At 41.6% G+C, this 19,235-nt stretch overlaps 1 protein-coding gene across 1 annotated transcript in view; it reads left to right on the forward strand.

Moving 5' to 3' along the window:
• Positions 1 to 19,235, forward strand: part of FHDC1 (FH2 domain containing 1) — a 93,723-nt gene that overhangs the window by 63,961 nt on the left and 10,527 nt on the right. Inside the window, exons 5-10 of the mRNA XM_040331917.1 lie at positions 4,355 to 4,440; positions 7,369 to 7,469; positions 13,068 to 13,138; positions 13,236 to 13,343; positions 14,838 to 14,908; positions 18,539 to 18,656. Of these exons, the coding sequence (XP_040187851.1) occupies positions 4,355 to 4,440; positions 7,369 to 7,469; positions 13,068 to 13,138; positions 13,236 to 13,343; positions 14,838 to 14,908; positions 18,539 to 18,656 (555 nt within the window). The remainder of the gene's footprint in view (positions 1 to 4,354; positions 4,441 to 7,368; positions 7,470 to 13,067; positions 13,139 to 13,235; positions 13,344 to 14,837; positions 14,909 to 18,538; positions 18,657 to 19,235) is intronic.

Genomic DNA, 19,235 nt, shown 5'->3' on the forward strand with positions numbered 1-19,235 from the left:
TTGTCTGCTATCATTTTCAGGTTTCATCAGACTGTGTTCATCCTCCCCAGCCTTAATTAGCCAGCATATGTAAAGTAGGGCAATTGAGCAAGTGCTTAATGAGAACCTTTGTAATTTATGAGACCATCCCATCCTTCGCTTCTATAGCTTTACTTAGAACAAGTTATAAATATCTTAGGACTTGCATTAGGAGTTGTTGGGCTGTCTGGTCCTTTGCGTAAGTTTAATAGTTGTAGGAAAATGTTTTGTCTACGGCACTTATGTGTTTTGATCCCATCTCCTCTTCTATTCTCTAAGCTGAAAGCAATGTGCTAAAATAACAAGCTAACTAGAAGAACTGTATAATGTAGAATACGCATTCTACACATTAATCTGCATCTAAACCCAAAGGCCAAAATATATATCATTGCAGCTTACCGTTCCTTAGACTGGCTTTTTTCATTTTATTTTCACCTGGTAATCTTGGGAATAACTTGCTTCCTTCCCTAGGGTGACAACCCACACTTGGTCCACTGTATCTATGGAAGAGCCCTAGGTGTCAGTAGGCTGCTCTCCAGATTTGGATGTTTTTCTCTCAATCTATATTACATGTGATTTCAGTTACCTTCACAAATAAGTAACAAAGACACTGTATTTTTTGCAAGATTAACAGTTGTTTTCTGCGCTTGCTAAAAACGTTGTTGGCTTGAAAAAGTAAAACTAATGCAGCCATGACATCTAAGGACTGGTTGGTTGCAATATATTACATTTTTGTTTAGATTTAATACTGCTTTTAAGAGTGGGTTCCTCCGTTTATATATTTGCCCTTTCAAAAACCCCCTGTCACTTTTGAAACCGGAGCATCATTTTTTTCACAGATCTGTGAATAAAGTACAAATCCCCCCCCATCCACTGCAGCATACGAACTTCTAGTTCTCAGTGTGTTTTCTTGTGCGCTCCTCCTTCCCCCGTCACCTTCTGGGACCTGTGTGTGTCCCCCAGAAGACAACAGGACCATTCAGAAAGTGCTGCGTGACTCGCACATGCGCAGTAGGAAACAGGCAGTGAAACCACAAGGCTTCACTGCCTGTTTCCCTTAGTAAGGATGCCGGCGCCTGCACATGGCTTCACTGCCTGTTTCCCTTAGTAAGGATGCCGGCGCCTGCACAAGGCTTCACTGCCTGTTTCCCTTAGTAAGGATGCCGGCGCCTGCCCAAGACTTCACTGCCTGTTTCCCTTAGTAAGGATGCCGGCGCCTGCCCAAGACTTCACTGCCTGTTTCCCTTAGTAAGGATGCCGGCGCCTGCACAAGGCTTCACTGCCTTTTCCCCTTAGTAAGGAGGCCGACGCCTGCACAAGGTTTTACTGCTTGTTTCCCTTAGTAAGGATGCCGGCGCCTGCACAAGGCTTCACTGCCTTTTCCCCTTAGTAAGGAGGCCGACGCCTGCCCAAGACTTCACTGCCTGTTTCCCTTAGTAAGGATGCCGGCGCCTGCCCAAGACTTCACTGCCTGTTTCCCTTAGTAAGGATGCCGGCGCCTGCACAAGGCTTCACTGCCTTTTCCCCTTAGTAAGGAGGCCGACGCCTGCACAAGGTTTTACTGCTTGTTTCCCTTAGTAAGGATGCCGGCGCCTGCACAAGGCTTCACTGCCTTTTCCCCTTAGTAAGGAGGCCGACGCCTGCACAAGGTTTTACTGCTTGTTTCCCTTAGTAAGGAGGCCGACGCCTGCACAAGGTTTTACTGCTTGTTTTCCTTAGTAAGAAGGCCGACGCCTGCACAAGGTTTTACTGCCTGTTTCCCTTAGTAAGGATGCCGGCGCCTGCACAAGGCTTCACTGCCTGTTTCCCTTAGTAAGGATTCCGGCACCTGCACAAGGCTTCACTGCCTGTTTCCCTTAGTAAGGTTTCCGGCACCTGCACAAGGCTTCACTGCCTTTTTCCCTTAGTAAGGATTCCGGCACCTGCACAAGGTTTCACTGCTTGTTTCCCTTAGTCAGGAGGCTGACGCCTGCACAAGACTTCACTGCTTGTTTCCCTTAGTAAAGATCCCGGCGCCTGCACCCGAAGCTGATGGACAGGTCGGCTTTGGTTACCGACATCACAGGCTTCCTGGACAGGTAAGTGTCCTAATATTAAAAGTCAGCAGCTACAGTATTTGTAGCTGCTGACTTTTAACTTTTTATCACCCAGGCTGAAACTCTGCTTTTAAATGCTTGTTTTTAGGTTTAGATGCACTTAACAAAGTGGTTGTAAAGTCAGAAAGTTTTTTTTTTTATCTTAATGCATTCTATGTATTAGTATAAAAAGCCTTCTGTGTGCAGCAGGCCCCCTCTCTATCCAGCGATGTCCACAAATGCCTCAGTTGCCCAGGACTCTCCCTCCTGACTGGCTGAGACAGAGATCAGTGGCACCATTGTCTACCGCTGCTGTCAATCAAACTCTGTTAACCAATAAGGAGAGAGGGGATGGGGCCGAGCGGCAGCTCCATGTCTGAATGGATATACAGAGCTGCGGCTCGGGTGCCCCCATAGCAATCTGCTTGCTGTGGGAGCACTCAATGGGAGGGAGGGGCCAGGAGCTCCATCCAGGGACCCAAGAAGAGGAGGATCTTGGCTGTCCTGTGCAAAACTATTTCACAGAGCAGGTAAGTAGGACTTTACAATCACTTTATTGCAGCCAATTGTTCCGACACATTAACCATTTTATGTTGTGATTCAGTGGGACCACTGCACAGGAAGGATGACTGCACATGGCTCAATGCAACAGCATTAAACTGATTCTAAACACTTTAGGTTTTTCACCCTAATGCATTCTCTGCAATAAGGTAAAAAAACATTGCGCTGTGTGTTTCACCCCTCCTCGCTAACACTTACCTGGGTCTGTATTGATCCAGTGCTGTGCCCTGCTGCAAGTCTTCTCTTTCTTGTCCTGCAGGCTTTGCTAATAGCAGCAGGAGCTATTGGCTCCTACTGCTGTAAGTCAGGACCAGTGAGGATGAAGCTGGAAGTGGGGTGGTGCCACGCTATGTGTGTCTATAGATTTGGCTTAGGAGCGAGCCCACATACCTGCCCCCATAGCAAGCAGCTTGCTATGGGGGCAGACACAGAATAGGAGAAGCCCAGAGTGCTAGCGGGGGACCCCAGAAGTAGCGGTTTGGGGCTGCTCTATGCAGCAGGTAAGTTTATGTTTAGTATTTTAATAAAAAAATGAAGATGTTACGGCCGCTTTAAAGTCCACTTTTGCAGCCATATTGGGATAACAACTTTATATTTCTCACATGTTCTTATTACAAAGCATAGCATATAAATATTTAATAATTTTGCTTCTAAACTAAATACTGTAGCTGCTGACTTTTAAAAATCAGGTACTTACCAGTACTTGGGGTCCAGTGGTTGCTTTTAATTCATGATTAATTTGACTAATTTATATTGTATTATCCCCTGTTTTGTACTTCTTTTTTATGATAAAGCGAGCTAAATCTTTTTCTACAAGTCATTTAATTCCTTTTTTGGAACAGTGCGCCTGTAAAATCGATGCAGGACTGGTTTAAAAGGAAAAAAAGAAATCAAAGTGTTGTAAATAACCTCCTAAGCAAACATTAGAGATAGTAGATAAGGAGCTCATATTTCATACTGCACGCAATGCATGGTATCTAGGTCCCTGACTTGACCTTTCATACTAAAGTGTGTGTGATTTTTTTTTTTTTTTTTTTTTTTATTAGTATTTTTTGTTACATGAAAGCATGTTTGTGTTTGAATTTCCGTTCCTTTCTTTTTTTTAATTCTGTTTTTCTTTGGCATATTGCGTGCAGTAGATCAAATTTGTTCATACATTTGTCAGATAGTTTGCATGACAAATATGACATGTATCTATATGGATAATTCTATAATAATAGATTGTGAAAGAAATCCCATTATTGAGATCCATTGTGATCTCCATACTATGGGAGGGATTATGTACAATTATATATAGTTGCAGCTTGTATAATTTATCTTGTTTTAACATGCAGCGATGGCTACAATAGAGATTACAAATAACCTTACAAGGCTGTTGTTTAAAAAGTATAAATAAAATCTTTTCAAAGTTTGGGGGAATTTTGAAAAGCTATTATCGGATTAGTGTACAGTTTGGGAGTGTTCTTTCATAGTATGAACAATGCTAGTATCCTCTTTCAGTTTTTATAAAATAAACCGTCTGGTATATCATTGGCCTGATGGCTTTAATGTCTGGACATCATTCACACTTATGTCTGTATTGTCAGATAATACTGCATCGCCTCATTCATGTGTATGCCGGAAAATATGTACTTGTCAATAAATACACAGGTAGTGTATTTTCTGGTGAAATAATATATTTTTTTATCATCTATTTCCAGGTAAAGAAGTTAAAAACATTTACTGGAGAAATAACAAAGCTGTCTCTGGCAGATTCCTTTATGTACATGTTGATTCAAGTGCCAAAGTAAGTTTGCAAAGTATAAAATTTGCCTTACAAAACGTATGTCTTCTTTTTTTTTTTTTTTGCAATATTTTTTACTTTTTGCTATAATAAATATCCCCCAAAAATATGTAAAAAAAACATATTTTTTTCATCGGTTTAGACCGATACGTAACCTTTGACAGATTTTTCGCAAAAGTTATAGTGGCTACAAAATAGGGGATAGTTTTATGGCATTTTTATTAATATTTTTGTTTTACTAGTAATGGAGGTGATTTTTATCGTGACTGCGACATTATGGCGGACACATCGGACACATTTTTGGGACCATTGTCATTTTTACAACGATCAGTGCTATACAAATGCACTGATTACTGTGAACATGACACTGGCAGTGAAGGGGTTAACCACTAGGTGGCGCTGTAGGAAGAGGTTAAGTGTGCCCTAGTGTGTGATTCTTACTGTAGGGGGGCATGGCCTGGCGTGACACGTCACTGATCGTCGTTCCGTATGACGGGGAACAGACGATCACTGCCACTAGGAAGAGGTTAAGTGTGCCCTAGTGTGTGATTCTTACTGTAGGGGGGCATGGCCTGGCGTGACACGTCACTGATCGTCGTTCACTTTGACGGGGAACAGACGATCACTGCCACTGTCACTAGGAAGGAATGGGGAAAGGTTTGTTTACACTTACCTTTCCCCGTTCTTCAGCTCTGTGACCCGATCGCGGGACACCAGGGGCGATCGGGTCCTGTGGTCACGGAGCTCAGGACCGGCGCGTGAGCGACCCACGGCCGGGCTCTTAAAGGCAACGTATATGTACGTGCTTATGCCCAGCCGTGCCGCTCTGACGACGTATATCGGACAGGATCCAAAGGGAAACCTCTTTTTGGGGTTTGTTCCCACCGTTTTGGTTGGCAATCTGAATGCAGATCGCTCTTCAGAGAACATTTGACAGACAGCAAGGAGGAGTTGTATCACTACCTCACTGCGTTCTTCAACCCCTTGAATCCCGCATGCATTGCATGGTGCTTGCACAGGTGCTGAGAGATCTGCCCCTTGTCACAACCCCCCCCCCCCCCCTCTTTTGCATACGGTCACATGCTGCATATGGGTGGTGAAAAGGTACTTATCTCTGCATTAAGCAACTGTTTTTATTTTGTTTTAATAGATTCTGTTCCACGTACTATGGGCACAGGAAAAAAAATACAAATCTGAGTTTGTGGTGCAGCAAGCAATAAAATATGTTTACTTTCAGATAATTACCACAATGAGCATTTAACTAAATCCCTTTTAAAATCCTAATTCACTAGCAGTATGGATGCGTCAGCACAAATATATTTGATGTTCAGCGTCTGCCTAAGTCCTTTTAATCAGATCACATTCTGAAGTCTCTCAGATACCCAGTAGCTCTATATTCCATGACATCAGAGTGGGCAGATAAGAAAATGTACATTCAGATATCTTCTCATTAATTCAGTAGGCTAGCACTGGCTGGGAAAGCCGCAAACAAATAGTGATTACTGTTGTCAGGAACTGCTTGGCATGACATCACCAGCCATGGGACTAAAGGCTGCTGGTGTTTCTGATCTTTTACAGTTTCACGGTAAAGTGTGTTGGCACATTAGGACTTCTGTCATCATAACACTTTGATGGGGGTTGCAAAAAACTACAGTATGGGGGGGGGGGGAGACATAGTGACCGCTGTGGCATGCAATGCCAAGCTGCTGCTAACAAAGCAAACAGAATATTGTCATGCATTAAAAAGGGAATCGACTGCAGCGATAAAGCGATAATTTTCCCGCTCTACAAGACTCTGGTCCGGCCGTACCTAGTGTATGCTGTCCAGTTCTGATCACCAGTCCTCAGGAAGGATGAAATGGAGAGAGCACAAAGAAGGGCAACAAAGCTAATAAAAGGTCTGGAGGATGTTCGCTATGAGGAAAGGTTGCGAGCACAGAACTTATTTTCTCTGGAGAAGAGACGTTTGAGAGGGGATACGATTACCGTACTGGTGACCCCACAATAGGGATAAAACTTTTTTGCAGAAGGGCATTTAACAAGAGACGTGGCCACTCACTAAAATTGTAGGAAAAGAGGTTTAACCTTAAACTACTTAGCGTTTTTTCACTGTAAGAGCGGCCAGAATGTGGAATTCCCTTCCACAGGCGGTGGTCTCAGAGGGGGGCATCGATGGTTTAAAAAACCTATTAGATAAGCACCTGAACGACCACATCATACAGTGATATACAATGTAATACTGACATATAATCACACACATAGGTTGGACTTTTTCCAACCTCACCTACTATGTAACTATGTTACTTCCCTCTGGTATTACAAGGGCAGCACAGTGGCTTAGTGACAACACTTCTGCCCTGCAGCACTGGGGTCCTCTGTTTAAATTCCGACCAGGACACTTTCTGCATGGACTTTATGTTCTGTATGTTTTTCACATTTTAAAGACTTGCTGGTAAGTTCATAGCTTCTGACTAAATTGGGTACGCTGCCATGAATGTGTACACAGAAAAAACATAAATAGAAGAAAGGGTAAGGAGTTGTATGGCAGAAGAGACATACAAATGTTCTACTACCCTGAATAGATTTCTGAGCATGTGCTGTATGAGAAACCATAGCTTTCCATCAGAGCAGAGGTATCTACATCCTCATAAAAGAGAGAGAGAGAGTATTTCAATAATGCTCATAGATGCATACAACTAAATAACTCAGTGCAATTACAGAAGGATGGGCTCCTATTGATTATTACTAACCTCACACAGGACGACAGGAATTTGCTCATGTAGAAAAACGACTTAAACTTCATATTTTTTGAACATATCACTGCTGTGTTTAGTGCACCTCCTTTCTAATTAGCTTTTCAGCTCTTGTTTTGTAACCACTATTTGATCGTCATGCATATTGTGATTTATTGTTCTTTTTGTTGTCCCCTAGTTATTCTCTGCGAATAGAAGCAATGGTGCTTAAAAAAGAATTTTCACCTTCCTATTCCTCTTTGAGTAAAAACATGATGGTTATCCGGCTGGCTACAAAAGGTGAGTGAATGAGTAACCTGGCAGAGACTTCTTTTACTTCTTGTATATGAACTCATTGGATCATAATCTGCAAGGAAATGACCATACACTGGACTATGCTGGCGTTTTTAGGTCCTATTTTCCAATACATTGTTTGATTTGGTAACATGAAGATCTATAGCTAGATTCAGATAGCCTGGCTTAATTTTGAGGCGGCGTAGCGTATTGCATATACGCTACGCCGCCGTAAGTCAGAGAGGTAAGTGCTGTATTCACAAAGCACTTGCCTCCTAGGTTATGGCGGCGTAGCGTAAATGGGCCGGCCTAAGCGCACCTAATTCAAATGTCGAACAGGGGGGTGTGTTTTATGTAAATGATTTGTGATCTGACGTGATTGAAGTTTTTAACGAACGGCGCATGCGCCATCCATGGACATATCCCAGTGTGCATTGCTCCAAAGTACGCCGCAAGGACGTATTGGTTTTGACGTGAACGTAAATTACGTCCAGCCCCATTCACGGACGACTTACGCAAACAACGTAAAATTTTCACATTTCGACGCGGGAACGACGGCCATACTTAACATTGGCTAGGCCAGGTATTTGTTCGACTAACTTTACGCCGGAAAAAGCCTTTACGTAAACGACGTAAAAAAATGCGCCGGGCGCACGTACGTTTCTGAATCGGCGTATCTATCTCATTTGCATATTCTACGCCGAAATCAACGAAAGCGCCACCTAGCGGCCAGCGTAAATATGCACCCTAAGATACGACGACGTAGGAGACTTACGCCGCTCGTATCTTGGCCTAATTTAAGCGTATCTGGTTTCCAGAATACACTTACATTTGCGACGGCGTAGATTCAGAGTAACAACGGCGTATCTACTGATACGCCGGCGTAACTGTCTCTGAATCTAGCTACTAGTCTGCATATGTGAGTGGTTTTCCATATGACCACTTGTGATTCCCCCCTCGCAGTCCTGAACTTTGGCTTTGATGCCAAATGATCAAGCACATCTGGCCTTCTCATGTTAGAAAATTGAGCTGCCAAGTTTGGGCCAGGAGTCCAGCTTGTACATGATCACCATTTTCTTATACATACGGTAGTTTCTGAATAATACTGCTGGGATACCTGGGTATCGCACTCATTGGTGGGTTTTTTTAACCAATGTTACAATACAGGGGAACCTTGGTTTACGAGTAACGCGGTTAACGAGCATTTTGAATAACAAGCAACTTAAAAAAAAAAAGAAAAAATTATGACTCGGATTGCGAGTGTTGTCTCGCACCATGAGCAGAATTCAAGCTAATGGGATGTGCAGTACCGCATTTGGCCGGAGGTGTGGGGGCGCCGGAGCCATTCGGAAATACTCAGTTCCCAAGCCTTTCCGTGGTTTTCTGAGTTCAGCCAAGCTTCTCTAGCCTTTCTGAGTATTTCCAAGGTACTCCGGCGCCCCACACCTCTGGCCCCATGCGGTATTGCATGCCATAGAAGTCAATGCGGAACACATTTATTTTTGTTTCCATTGACTTCTATGGGCATATGCGAGTGCTTTGGATTATGAGCATTCTCCTGGAACGGATTATGCTCGTAATCCAAGGTTCTAGTGTATAGTGAATCTAGCACTGCAGGGCAGGATGTCACTGCAACCTATATCTTTAGTCGCGAGATCCAGAATTTGAGATCCAGGAAGCTAGTGATTCAGCCCACCAGTTTAGCCTTGAGAGGTTGCACCCTTTTTTGTCACCTTTTCAATAACCACAGTCCCTTAAAGCATTATATATCTGAATTATTGCTTTAATGTTTGGGTGCCTGTTACCTGAGTATATATTTTTAACTTTTTTACTTTGTACAGCATCTTCTAAATGCCTGGCTAGTCAGAAGGATCTAGTTCTTATTTGTAAATGTTAAAGCACACCCTTTGTACGAGGTGTCCATTAATTGCAGCTCTGGTGCTGCAACATCATCTTTGGAAGGGATAATTTAGGATCATTGAAGGGGCCTGACCCACATTTTGCTAGGGTGTGTAATTTGGGAGGATAGACAAAAACTGAATCATTCGTCTTGTTATATAGGTTACATGCTATAAATAAGTGGCATATATTTTTTTTCTCTAAACCTGATAATACAGTGTGTAAATATTCTAGAGAAACTTAAAGTGGTTTTAAAGGTAGAGGGTTTTTTACCTTACTGCGTTCTATTCAGTAAGATAAATAAAACTATCTGCAGGCAGCTCCCCTCTAAATACTTGCCCTATCCTGATCTCGACCAAGTGATGCGTATGAGAGCAAAGCCCTCTCATTGGCTCAGATACAGCAGCAGGGGAGCCATTTGCTCCTGCTGCTGTCAATCGCAGCTATTAACAAGGGAGCGGGGGGTGTTATGAAAGCCCTGCTCTGTTTCTTATGGACACACAGTGTGGGGCTCAGGAGCAAGCATGCATGAGTGCCCCATAGTAAACGGCTTGCTATAGGGGCACTCCGCAGGGGGAAGACAATAGTTCCGTCAGGCGGCACGAAAAGAGGAGGATCAGGGCTTCTCTGTGCAAAACCATTGCACAGAGCAGGTAAGTATACCATGCTTGTCATTTACATTTGTAAAGTAGCCTTTCATTAGTAAGTTGCCGTACATACTCGCGTATAAGCTGACCCGAATATAAGCCGAGGCAACTCATTTTACCACAAAAAAACTGGGAAAAAATATTGACTCGAGTATAAGCCTAGGGTGTCCATGTGCCCATGCCTCACTGTGTCCATGTGCCCATGCCTCACTGTGTCCATGTGCCCATGCCTCACTGTGTCCATGTGCCCATGCCTCACTGTGTCCATGCCTCACTGTGTCCATGTGCCCATGCCTCACTGTGTCCATGTGCCCATGCCTCACTGTGTCCATGTGCCCATGCCTCACTGTGTCCATGTGCCCATGCCTCACTGTGCTCCCCAGCCGTAGGTCCCCCAGACAACAAACTTTGCACACCTGTAGAGTAGAAAGGTTTAATTTATTAGGTGACAAATAATTCCCGAGCGCTATGAGTTGGTTACAAAACACGGAACAGATGCTTACTTTCCTCTTTGAGGCACCCTTTCATTGGATTAAAACCTTGGACTGAAACCCTCCAATAAGGGATGAATCACTATTTTGATCACTCATACATATGTGTGTAAAAAATTTAGATTTTCTGTAAACAACTTTTTTTTATTCAAGAACCAAACAAAGAGCATGTACACCTTTTGAAAAGCAGCCATTTTTTTTTTCTTTTTTCATTCAACCCCATGGTTTTAACAAAAAGAAACTGTCAGCTCAGGTCGGAGACCCCGTACTAACCATGCAAGGTTAGTACAGCGATCCTCCCCGCTGAGCTGTTGTGTTCTGACAGGGGGATGACTCCCCTGCCAGAACACTCCAATCAGTGCTCTCGGCCATTGGCCCAGAGCGCTGATTGGGAGTTGGTCAAATGCTGTTTCTTCAGCATGCACGTCCAACAGAATCGGGCCAGACCGTCATACACACAGGCAGAATATCTGCTGTGTTGTTTTTTTTTCTTGAACCGACAAATGTCTCCCGACATTCTGCTTTTAGTTGGGATGAAGAGAATAAAAATGAAAAAATTATCTATGGGTACTGGTTTTTATACTTCTTTTTTTTTTATTTTTTTTTTTTTATTATTATTATTATTATTATTATTATTGGGATAGAAAATCCTGATTCCAATGTACATGGACAAATGCAAAAAAGAAACGTATTTATTTTTTAAATACATTGTCGCACAATATTATTGCCTTGGTGTTCTCTTTAAAATGTATTTTCAAGGAGCGTTAAAGTTGTACAGTTCTGCTTTTAGGAATTGTTATGGCCAAAAATGCTATGTGGACTCCCTTTGGGTTTAAACATTAATTACACGCCTGGTCTGATGAGTAATAACTTGACCTGACATACATAAGTATTATGAGAAGTGAAGTTGTAGAATTTTTATAGCCAAATTAAAGGCTTAAGACACGAAGAATTTTGATGACTGGAGAAAAATGAATGGTGGGATGGACTCATCAGTTACAGCTGCTGTTGAAAGAACTCAATCATTTTTTTGTGAACATGAAGTGTAACCTACTCGTCTAATCCTGCTCTGTCAGCACACATCTGGCACTGTTTGCACCTTACTCAATGTAAGCACTCATAGTTCCAGGTATTCCTGGGTGTTCTGATATACACTTGCTTCTTGGGTTGATAAGTTTGGAGCATGGCGCCCACCACTAGCCATCGCCTAATCTTCACTATGAACGAGTGCAGCTGCCCGACTTGGTAATGGCACAATAATGAGGCTTTAAAAATGAAAAGGGATAGGGCAAAGCTTCTGCCCACATGTGGTCTGATATTCCCTATCTTCCTAGGATGTAAGTATATACCATGTTTCCCCAAAAATAAGACCTACCCTGAAAATAAGACCTAGCGTTATTTTCCAGGAGGGCTGCAATATAAGCCCTACCCCGAAAATAAGCCCTAGTTAAAAATGCTTGTAAAATCCTATAATCCACTCTATTACAGTATTATATAATGTACAATGTGTGTGTTTCTGTAATATAATTGCGGGGAAGAGAGCTCCGGCGGGTAACAGAAGTGCAGAAATGTATTTGGCACAATTATATTACAGAAACTCACACATTGTAAATTATATACTACTGTAATAGAGTAGATTATAGGATTTTACAAGCATTTTAACTCAGTTCACACTGGGGATTCCTGACAGGCAGGGAGGGAGAGGGGGAGAGAAGAAAGCACATTACATGGTAAGACCTACCCACGAAAATAAGCCCTACTGTGTCTTTTGTTGGCATAATTAATATAAGACCCGGGCTTATTTTCGGGGAAACACGGTAGTAGCACTAGAGGTTTAGGGCACTGCGGGTTGCCCAGGACCTGGCTTGGGATCATTCATGCTGACCCTTGCTGGTTTAGGTTGGCATGTAAAACTTGCTTATGTACGAGGGTGTTACTGAATGCTGCCTTTCGCATTTCAGTGCAGAGCTGCTTAAGCATGCCCTTAAGTATAAAATGCTGCACAACTCTGCCTTTTGCATGCCAACCCATCTCAATAGGATTTGCCACCTTCACAGAAATTCAATGCAAAGCAGGCCAAAGAATTGTCATCCATACTTGTCCATCTTAAAGGGCATGTATGAACTTAAAGTTTATAGTTTGTGAAAGAATAGTGAAATTATTCTCTTTTGTTGTTTTTTACGAGTGAGAGCTGTCATTAGAAATGTGATAGGAGACGATTACATGTAAAATAATGCCATCCGCAGCTATAACCTTGTTAAACAGAGTTTTAGAGCATCCTTTAAAAAATAAAAAAAAGCATTGTATTGCTCTTTCATTCATGAATAATAAGCAGAGGATATATTACAGTTACCACGGTAGTGAGAGGTATTCTATTACACAAGCTTGTACAGAAGTGTTGGCTGCTTCTAATACTACAGTGTTTGTGCTGTTCTTTAATGGTGTATTTTAGTGCTTTACGTGTTTAGAGAAATGAGAATTTGATACATGTGGAATATTTGATTTTTGCATTTACACCTTTTTCTGAACATTCCATAGTAAATTGTGTTTTTTTTTTTCTTTTTCAGAGCTGATGTCATGTGAGCAGCTGCATTCCATTTTGTACTTGGTGCTGCAGGCTGGGAACATTATGAATGCGGTAAGGGTGAAGTCTCCTGCTGCACCTTGCATCTCCCTACATCTCTTCTATTTACATATGTAGTTTAATGAATTTTGACATTTTCTTTGTTTTGCAGGGGGGTTATGCTGGAAATGCTGTTGGCTTTAAACTGTCATCGTTGCTCAGGCTTGCAGACACAAAGGCAAATAAACCTGGAATGAATCTGTTACATTTTGTGGCTTTGGTATGTATACAGCATCTTTATGTTTCTTTCTTAAACTCTTGTATATGGTTTGCTGGGAGGCTGCTACTACCAACCTGTTGTGCACTCATGCATAGCTCCTAGCTGTCCCTGATTCCAGGGACTGTCTCATTTGGAACAAAGTCCATCTTTCCTCCTCATTTTGGTCTGATCCATATAGTTGTATAGAATATGCACTTTTTGTTCTTCAAAAAGTGTTTCCCAGTGCTAAACCTTTTATTTAAATTGCTGCATTTGTAAATTTCAAAAGCCAGTATAAAGGAATAGTAGTGGTTAAAAAAAAAAGCACTTGTGGGTTTAACCAAATATATATTTCTCCACTTTGGCTCGTTAAAGACCAGGCCACTTTTCGCGATTTGTGCGACGTGGCTCCCAAACAAGATTGGCGTCCTTTTTTTCCCACAAATAGAGCTTTCTTTTGGTGGTTATTGATCACTTCTGCGGTTTAATTTTTTTGTGCTAAAAACAAAAATGGAGCAACAATATTGAAAATGCAATATTTTTTACTTTTTGCTATAATGAATATCCCCAAAATCTAAAAAAAAAGTTTTTTTTCCCCTAGGTTTAGGCAAAATCGCATTAAGTGTTGATTTGGTTTGTGCAAAATGTATAGCATCTACAAAATAGGGGATAGTTTTATGGCATTTTTATTAATATTTTTTTTTTTTTACTAGTGATGGCGGCGATTAAAGATTTTTATCGTGACTGCGACATTATTGCGTACAGTTGTGACACCATTTTGGGACCATTGTCGTTTTTACAGTGATCAGTGCTATAAAAATGCACTGATTACTGTAAAAATTACACTGGCAGTGACGGGGTTAACCTGTAGGGGCACTGAAGGGGTTAAGTGTGGCCTGGGGCGTGCTTCTAAGACGATCGCGGGCATCGAGTCCTTGGTACCTGCGGTCGGGCTCACGGAGCTCGTGGCAGGGGACGTATATATACGTCCTTCTGCCTGTCCGTGCCATGCTGTCGACGTATACCGTCGTGCGCTGGTGGGCAAGCAGTTAAGAGAATTTGAAATGAACACAGACGGCAATACAAACACAAAAAAATTGTATTTTCATTTCTGTCCGTGTTGCTGTTGGAGATGCACTAATTTTCACAGCATGAATAGATGCAAAGCTTTTTAACAGACCACTAAACACATCAGTAAAACTCTGACAGGTTTTTAAATTTACCGGCTCTATGCATATTGTAAAAAAAAAAAAAGTTTTGGCTGGGCATAAACTTTAAGATGGTTTCTGATTGGTTGCTGATGCAAACTGCACCTAGTGCTTTGCTACATGTACCATGTCCGGAATCCTACCCAGAGCCCCAATTCCTCAAGGCAGCCATTGTTACCACTGAGTTACCTGTGAGCATTCATAGGATATTGATGTATTTAATGTTTCTGGTAATTAATAAACTACTTCATCTTTGGCTGTTGAGCATTCCACAATGCCCTCCTAATATGTTTTCTTTGTATTCAAGGAAGCCCAGAAAAAAGACGCCGCTCTGTTGACATTCTCAGAGAAGCTGCCGCATATTAATGAAGCAGCCAGGTAATACACTGTACACTGAACACTGAAATGACATTAATAAAGTGTATTAAGTCAGAAAGACCTTGCAGGGCCCAGTATTATTAGAGGTCCAACTTGGGAACCTGTATTGATGTAGAGAACTCTGTACTGGGATATCTGGTGTGTCTATTTGTGCCATATAAAGGAGGACAGGCCAAATGTCAGTCCCAGGGAAATTCTGTGTGTGATCTTTGTATGCACTGAATACATCCTGTGGAGCTGTACATGGCAACATAGCCCTGGAGGAAATTAGATTTCTATTGTTTGTACATATGGCAAAGCAAAATACCAGTCTCCTGTTTTACCATGTGTGGTGACAGGCGTCAGCTGGAATAATATCAGTGTGTAGTCCTTGTGTGCTAAAACGTGCGCAAGAGAAAGTTCTTTCCAGGCACATGGGGACTGGCTGATTGTGCCCGTGACTTGGACATCTAAGAAGACCTAGGTTTGTTTCGTGGCAATGTCTTGTTTATACTGTACACACGACCTTGCCTAAGACTAAACTCTGAGCCGTCATAGCTTCTCCCATTCATTTAAGGTCGTATGAGCAGATGTGTATACATGCATTAAACCCCAACACAAAAGCCCATTGTGGGGGTTATGTTTGTGCAGTTTAGACCCTTCTGTATTTTAGGAAATGTAACCTGGAGAATACTAAGCACCATTTTATGTTTTTATATATCGGGTGGCTATATACAATTTAAATAACAATCATTGCTCACGTGATTCTATATTTTTATTCCCTTTTCTAAATTCAAATGCCATGTGCACACACTCGGAATTTCTGACAACAAATGTTCGATGGGAGCTTTTGGTTCGGAATTTCCGACAACAAAAATTTGAGAGCTGGGTCTCAAATTTTCCGACCACAAAATCCGTTCTCGTAAATTCCGATCGTGTGTGGACAATTCCGACGCACACAATTCCACGCATGCTCTGAATCAAGTACCAGACGTAAGTGCTCGGTCTGGTAAAACTAGCGTTCGTAAAGGAGATGGCACATTCGTCGCGTAATTGACTGAAAAGCATGGGCTGAAAAAACGCAAATCGTCTCTCACCAAGCTTCTACTAACACGACTGGTATTGAACTTCCCTTTTCTAGTGCCGTTGTACGTCACTGCGTTCTTGACGTTTAGAATTTCCGACAACATTTGTGTGACCGTGTGTATGCAAGACACGTTTGAGCCAACATCCGTCGGAAAAGTATCCACGATTTTGTTGTCGGAATGTCCGATCGTCTGTACGCGGCAAAGAAGTGACCTATAAGCCTAGCAAGTAACATGCATATTTTTTAGCACTTGCCACATTCAAGAACACTTGTTACCACCCCTAGAGAACAGATTTTCGATTAGTCTTGGAATTGGGCCTTGAGCATTCCATGGCTACCATATACAGAAAACTTTTTTTTTTTAAGTGCTTGTAGGCATTGGATGGCTCTGGTGTACAATATTACATTTTACTTTGTGTCCATATGCTAGGCATGTATTTTATTACATGTTGAGGACATGGACTTAGAAAATTATGTCTGTAGTTGTCTTGCTTTTAAATAACTAGCTTTTGAGATTTCTCTGGCAGTCTCTTAGTCTAACTGGTGAGGAGGTGAAATATTTTGTATGGTCTTCGGGACTGGGCGTTCCTATTTGATTGACAGGCTTCCGACGGTTGCAAACATTGCGTCACGATTTTCCGAAAGTAGCCGAACGTCGGTGCGCAGGCGCCGTATAGAGCCGCACCGACGTTCGGCTTCTTTCGGCTACTCGTGACGCAATGTATGCGACCGTCGGAAGCCTGTCGGAAGCCTGTCAATCAAATAGGAATGCCCAGTCCCGAAGACCATACCCGGAAGCAGCGGAGAAGATCGCTCTCTAAAACGGTAAGCACTGCTTCGATTTTAAAAAAAAACACCCGATTCCCCTTGACAAAATGAGCCTCAATCTAATGTTAAAAAAAAATTTTCGGGTGAACTCCCGCTTTAATACTCAGTGTGAACCCATGCTGAGAACAGATCTTGGACAGTGTCCATCTGAGGATTTTATATTAACCCTTGCATATATGTAGTAAACTATATGTAGTAAAAACAGGGATTCTTGCTTGCCTAATTTGCAGTACATCTTCAAGCTGGCCAACTGTGTCAGTGTGATCCCTCTCTGGCCATTCCATTCCATACTCTACAGGGCCAAATACATAATTACTCCTAGTTTTTTTTTTTTTCTTCCCCAGCCTTTCTGCTGTACATTAATAATTTCCCTGCAGCAGCCTGATCGGAAATGTTGCACATGTGCCTGAGAATAATGGTAGTCTTGTGTGCATATGCTGAACTAGAGATGAATACTGCCATTGTTCTCTGTGTTCATCAGATGGGAATACCTACCTACCTGACTGAATCCAGTGCTTGGCCCAGATCAGGCTGGGACAATAGAAAAAATTCCATTGTATGCATCTTAAGTAGACTTGCATTATTATTAGTAGTACTTAAATCAAAGATACTGCTGATTTGTTTTCTGTTCTTATTATTGTCCTTGAAGTTAGGTTATCTGTGTTTAATTTGAATGTATTCTTTACATTTTTTTTGCTACCTAGCCTCGTGGTTATATTGTGCTTTTTTTTATTTTTTTGTGTTTTATTGAAATGAAGTTATTAGCGTTGCAATGAAACGGAGAGTCGTTGTCCAATTTTGATTTCTCCGCGTAAAGTTTTTTCCTGTAGACTGAAGAGCAGAATTTAACCTCCTGGTGTCAGGCACTTGGCTTTCCCACATTGCTTGCTGGGGGCTGCTTTTACTTGTTACTATGACAGAGAAAGCGAGGTCAAAAGGCTGATTCATGCACAAAAGCCCAGCTTGTACGCTGGCAGTGAGCAAACCAGAGTCCTTCGAATAGCGAGGGAGTGTACGATGGCATGGTGAGAAGCATCAATCCCATTTCTCCCACACATCTGTTCTGTATGTATACAAGCATCCACATTGTCTAGGCCTTGGCCATTGGAGATATTTCCCCCCTCTTTCTTTATCATGGTTAGATGTTCAGAATATATTTCATAAAGAACACCATTTATATCTATTACTATTTGCTAGAGCCAGATGTGCCGAGTGGCGTCTGATGTCTCTTGTCTGCAATAACACAACATAGTTCTAACAGGAAGCAGACCTGTTCCATTATTTCACTAGTTATTAGTTACGGAAATATGTCAAGCAATTAGTGTCTTTACTGAATCAGTCCATTACGCTTGACTCCAGAAACGGGTGACGGGTCAGGAGACAGATAATGCTATAAATGATTTGGAAAGTTTTTGTTAAAAAGAGATAACATCATTGCTCTTCAGTGTGTACAGCCACAGGGGTGATTGGGTATCTGATGACGTAAGGCTTTTGTGCCAATTAATCTCTGCTGTTTGTAAGGTTTGTCATGTGAACGTTTTGCATTGTTGGGGAAAAGCTCTGCGAGGTTTCTTGCTTCCACCCAACTCCTCTTACCTTTTGCTTTTGAGATTCAGGTGTTTGGTGATGTAATTAAATATTACAGATTTAGTCTCGGATGCTATGCTTTTTAATTGTTATATCATTTTTGCATATACTGTATAATTCAAGTTTTATATAAATATTTTTTTTTTAAGGTTATCTACAGAAAATGCGGAAACAGAATTTCATTCACTCTCTACAAAAACAAAAACCATTAAAGACCAAATCAAAAAGGACCCTGAACTAGTGCAACAAATGGAAGAATTTCTGCAGGTAATCGGTTGCACACACTTAACGCCTGGGCGATGTCGCATTTGATTGGAATTGAAACTGTAATGTTTAAAGCTTAATTAAACCCAAAAGCAAACATTTATTATTTTGCATCTGATCAATTCTTGGATGTGCTGGTTGCAATCGTTTTTCTTTTTTTAGGCTTGCTTCTTCTATTTTCATCTGGTGATCCAGCCAGTAAGTCTGTTTTGCAGTTAAAAGGATGAGGCAAATCATTTTAACACTGGCATGGGTGCTTACAATGGTCAGATTTATTTATGTAAAACATTTATCCCAAAATAAAATAAATTACTGTCTGCTTTACCTGCTTATAAAGTGTTAGCTGCAGTTTGGCTTAAATTTTTTTAGATAAACTACGAGATTTAAATTTACTATCAGCCCCCCTCCCCCTCAGACTAACAATGCAAACAAAATGGAAAAAAGCCCATAAAAAAGGAAACTAATGCAGCCAACACATCTAATGGTTGGCAGACTGCAATATATTAAAATTGTGGTTTTTGGTTTCATAACAATTGGCTTGCTCCATTCAAATGAGTGTAAGAAACATGCCCCAGCGTTTAT

The sequence above is a fragment of the Rana temporaria genome, chromosome 1, assembly GCF_905171775.1.
Source record: "Rana temporaria chromosome 1, aRanTem1.1, whole genome shotgun sequence".
NCBI classification, from domain to species: domain Eukaryota; kingdom Metazoa; phylum Chordata; class Amphibia; order Anura; family Ranidae; genus Rana; species Rana temporaria.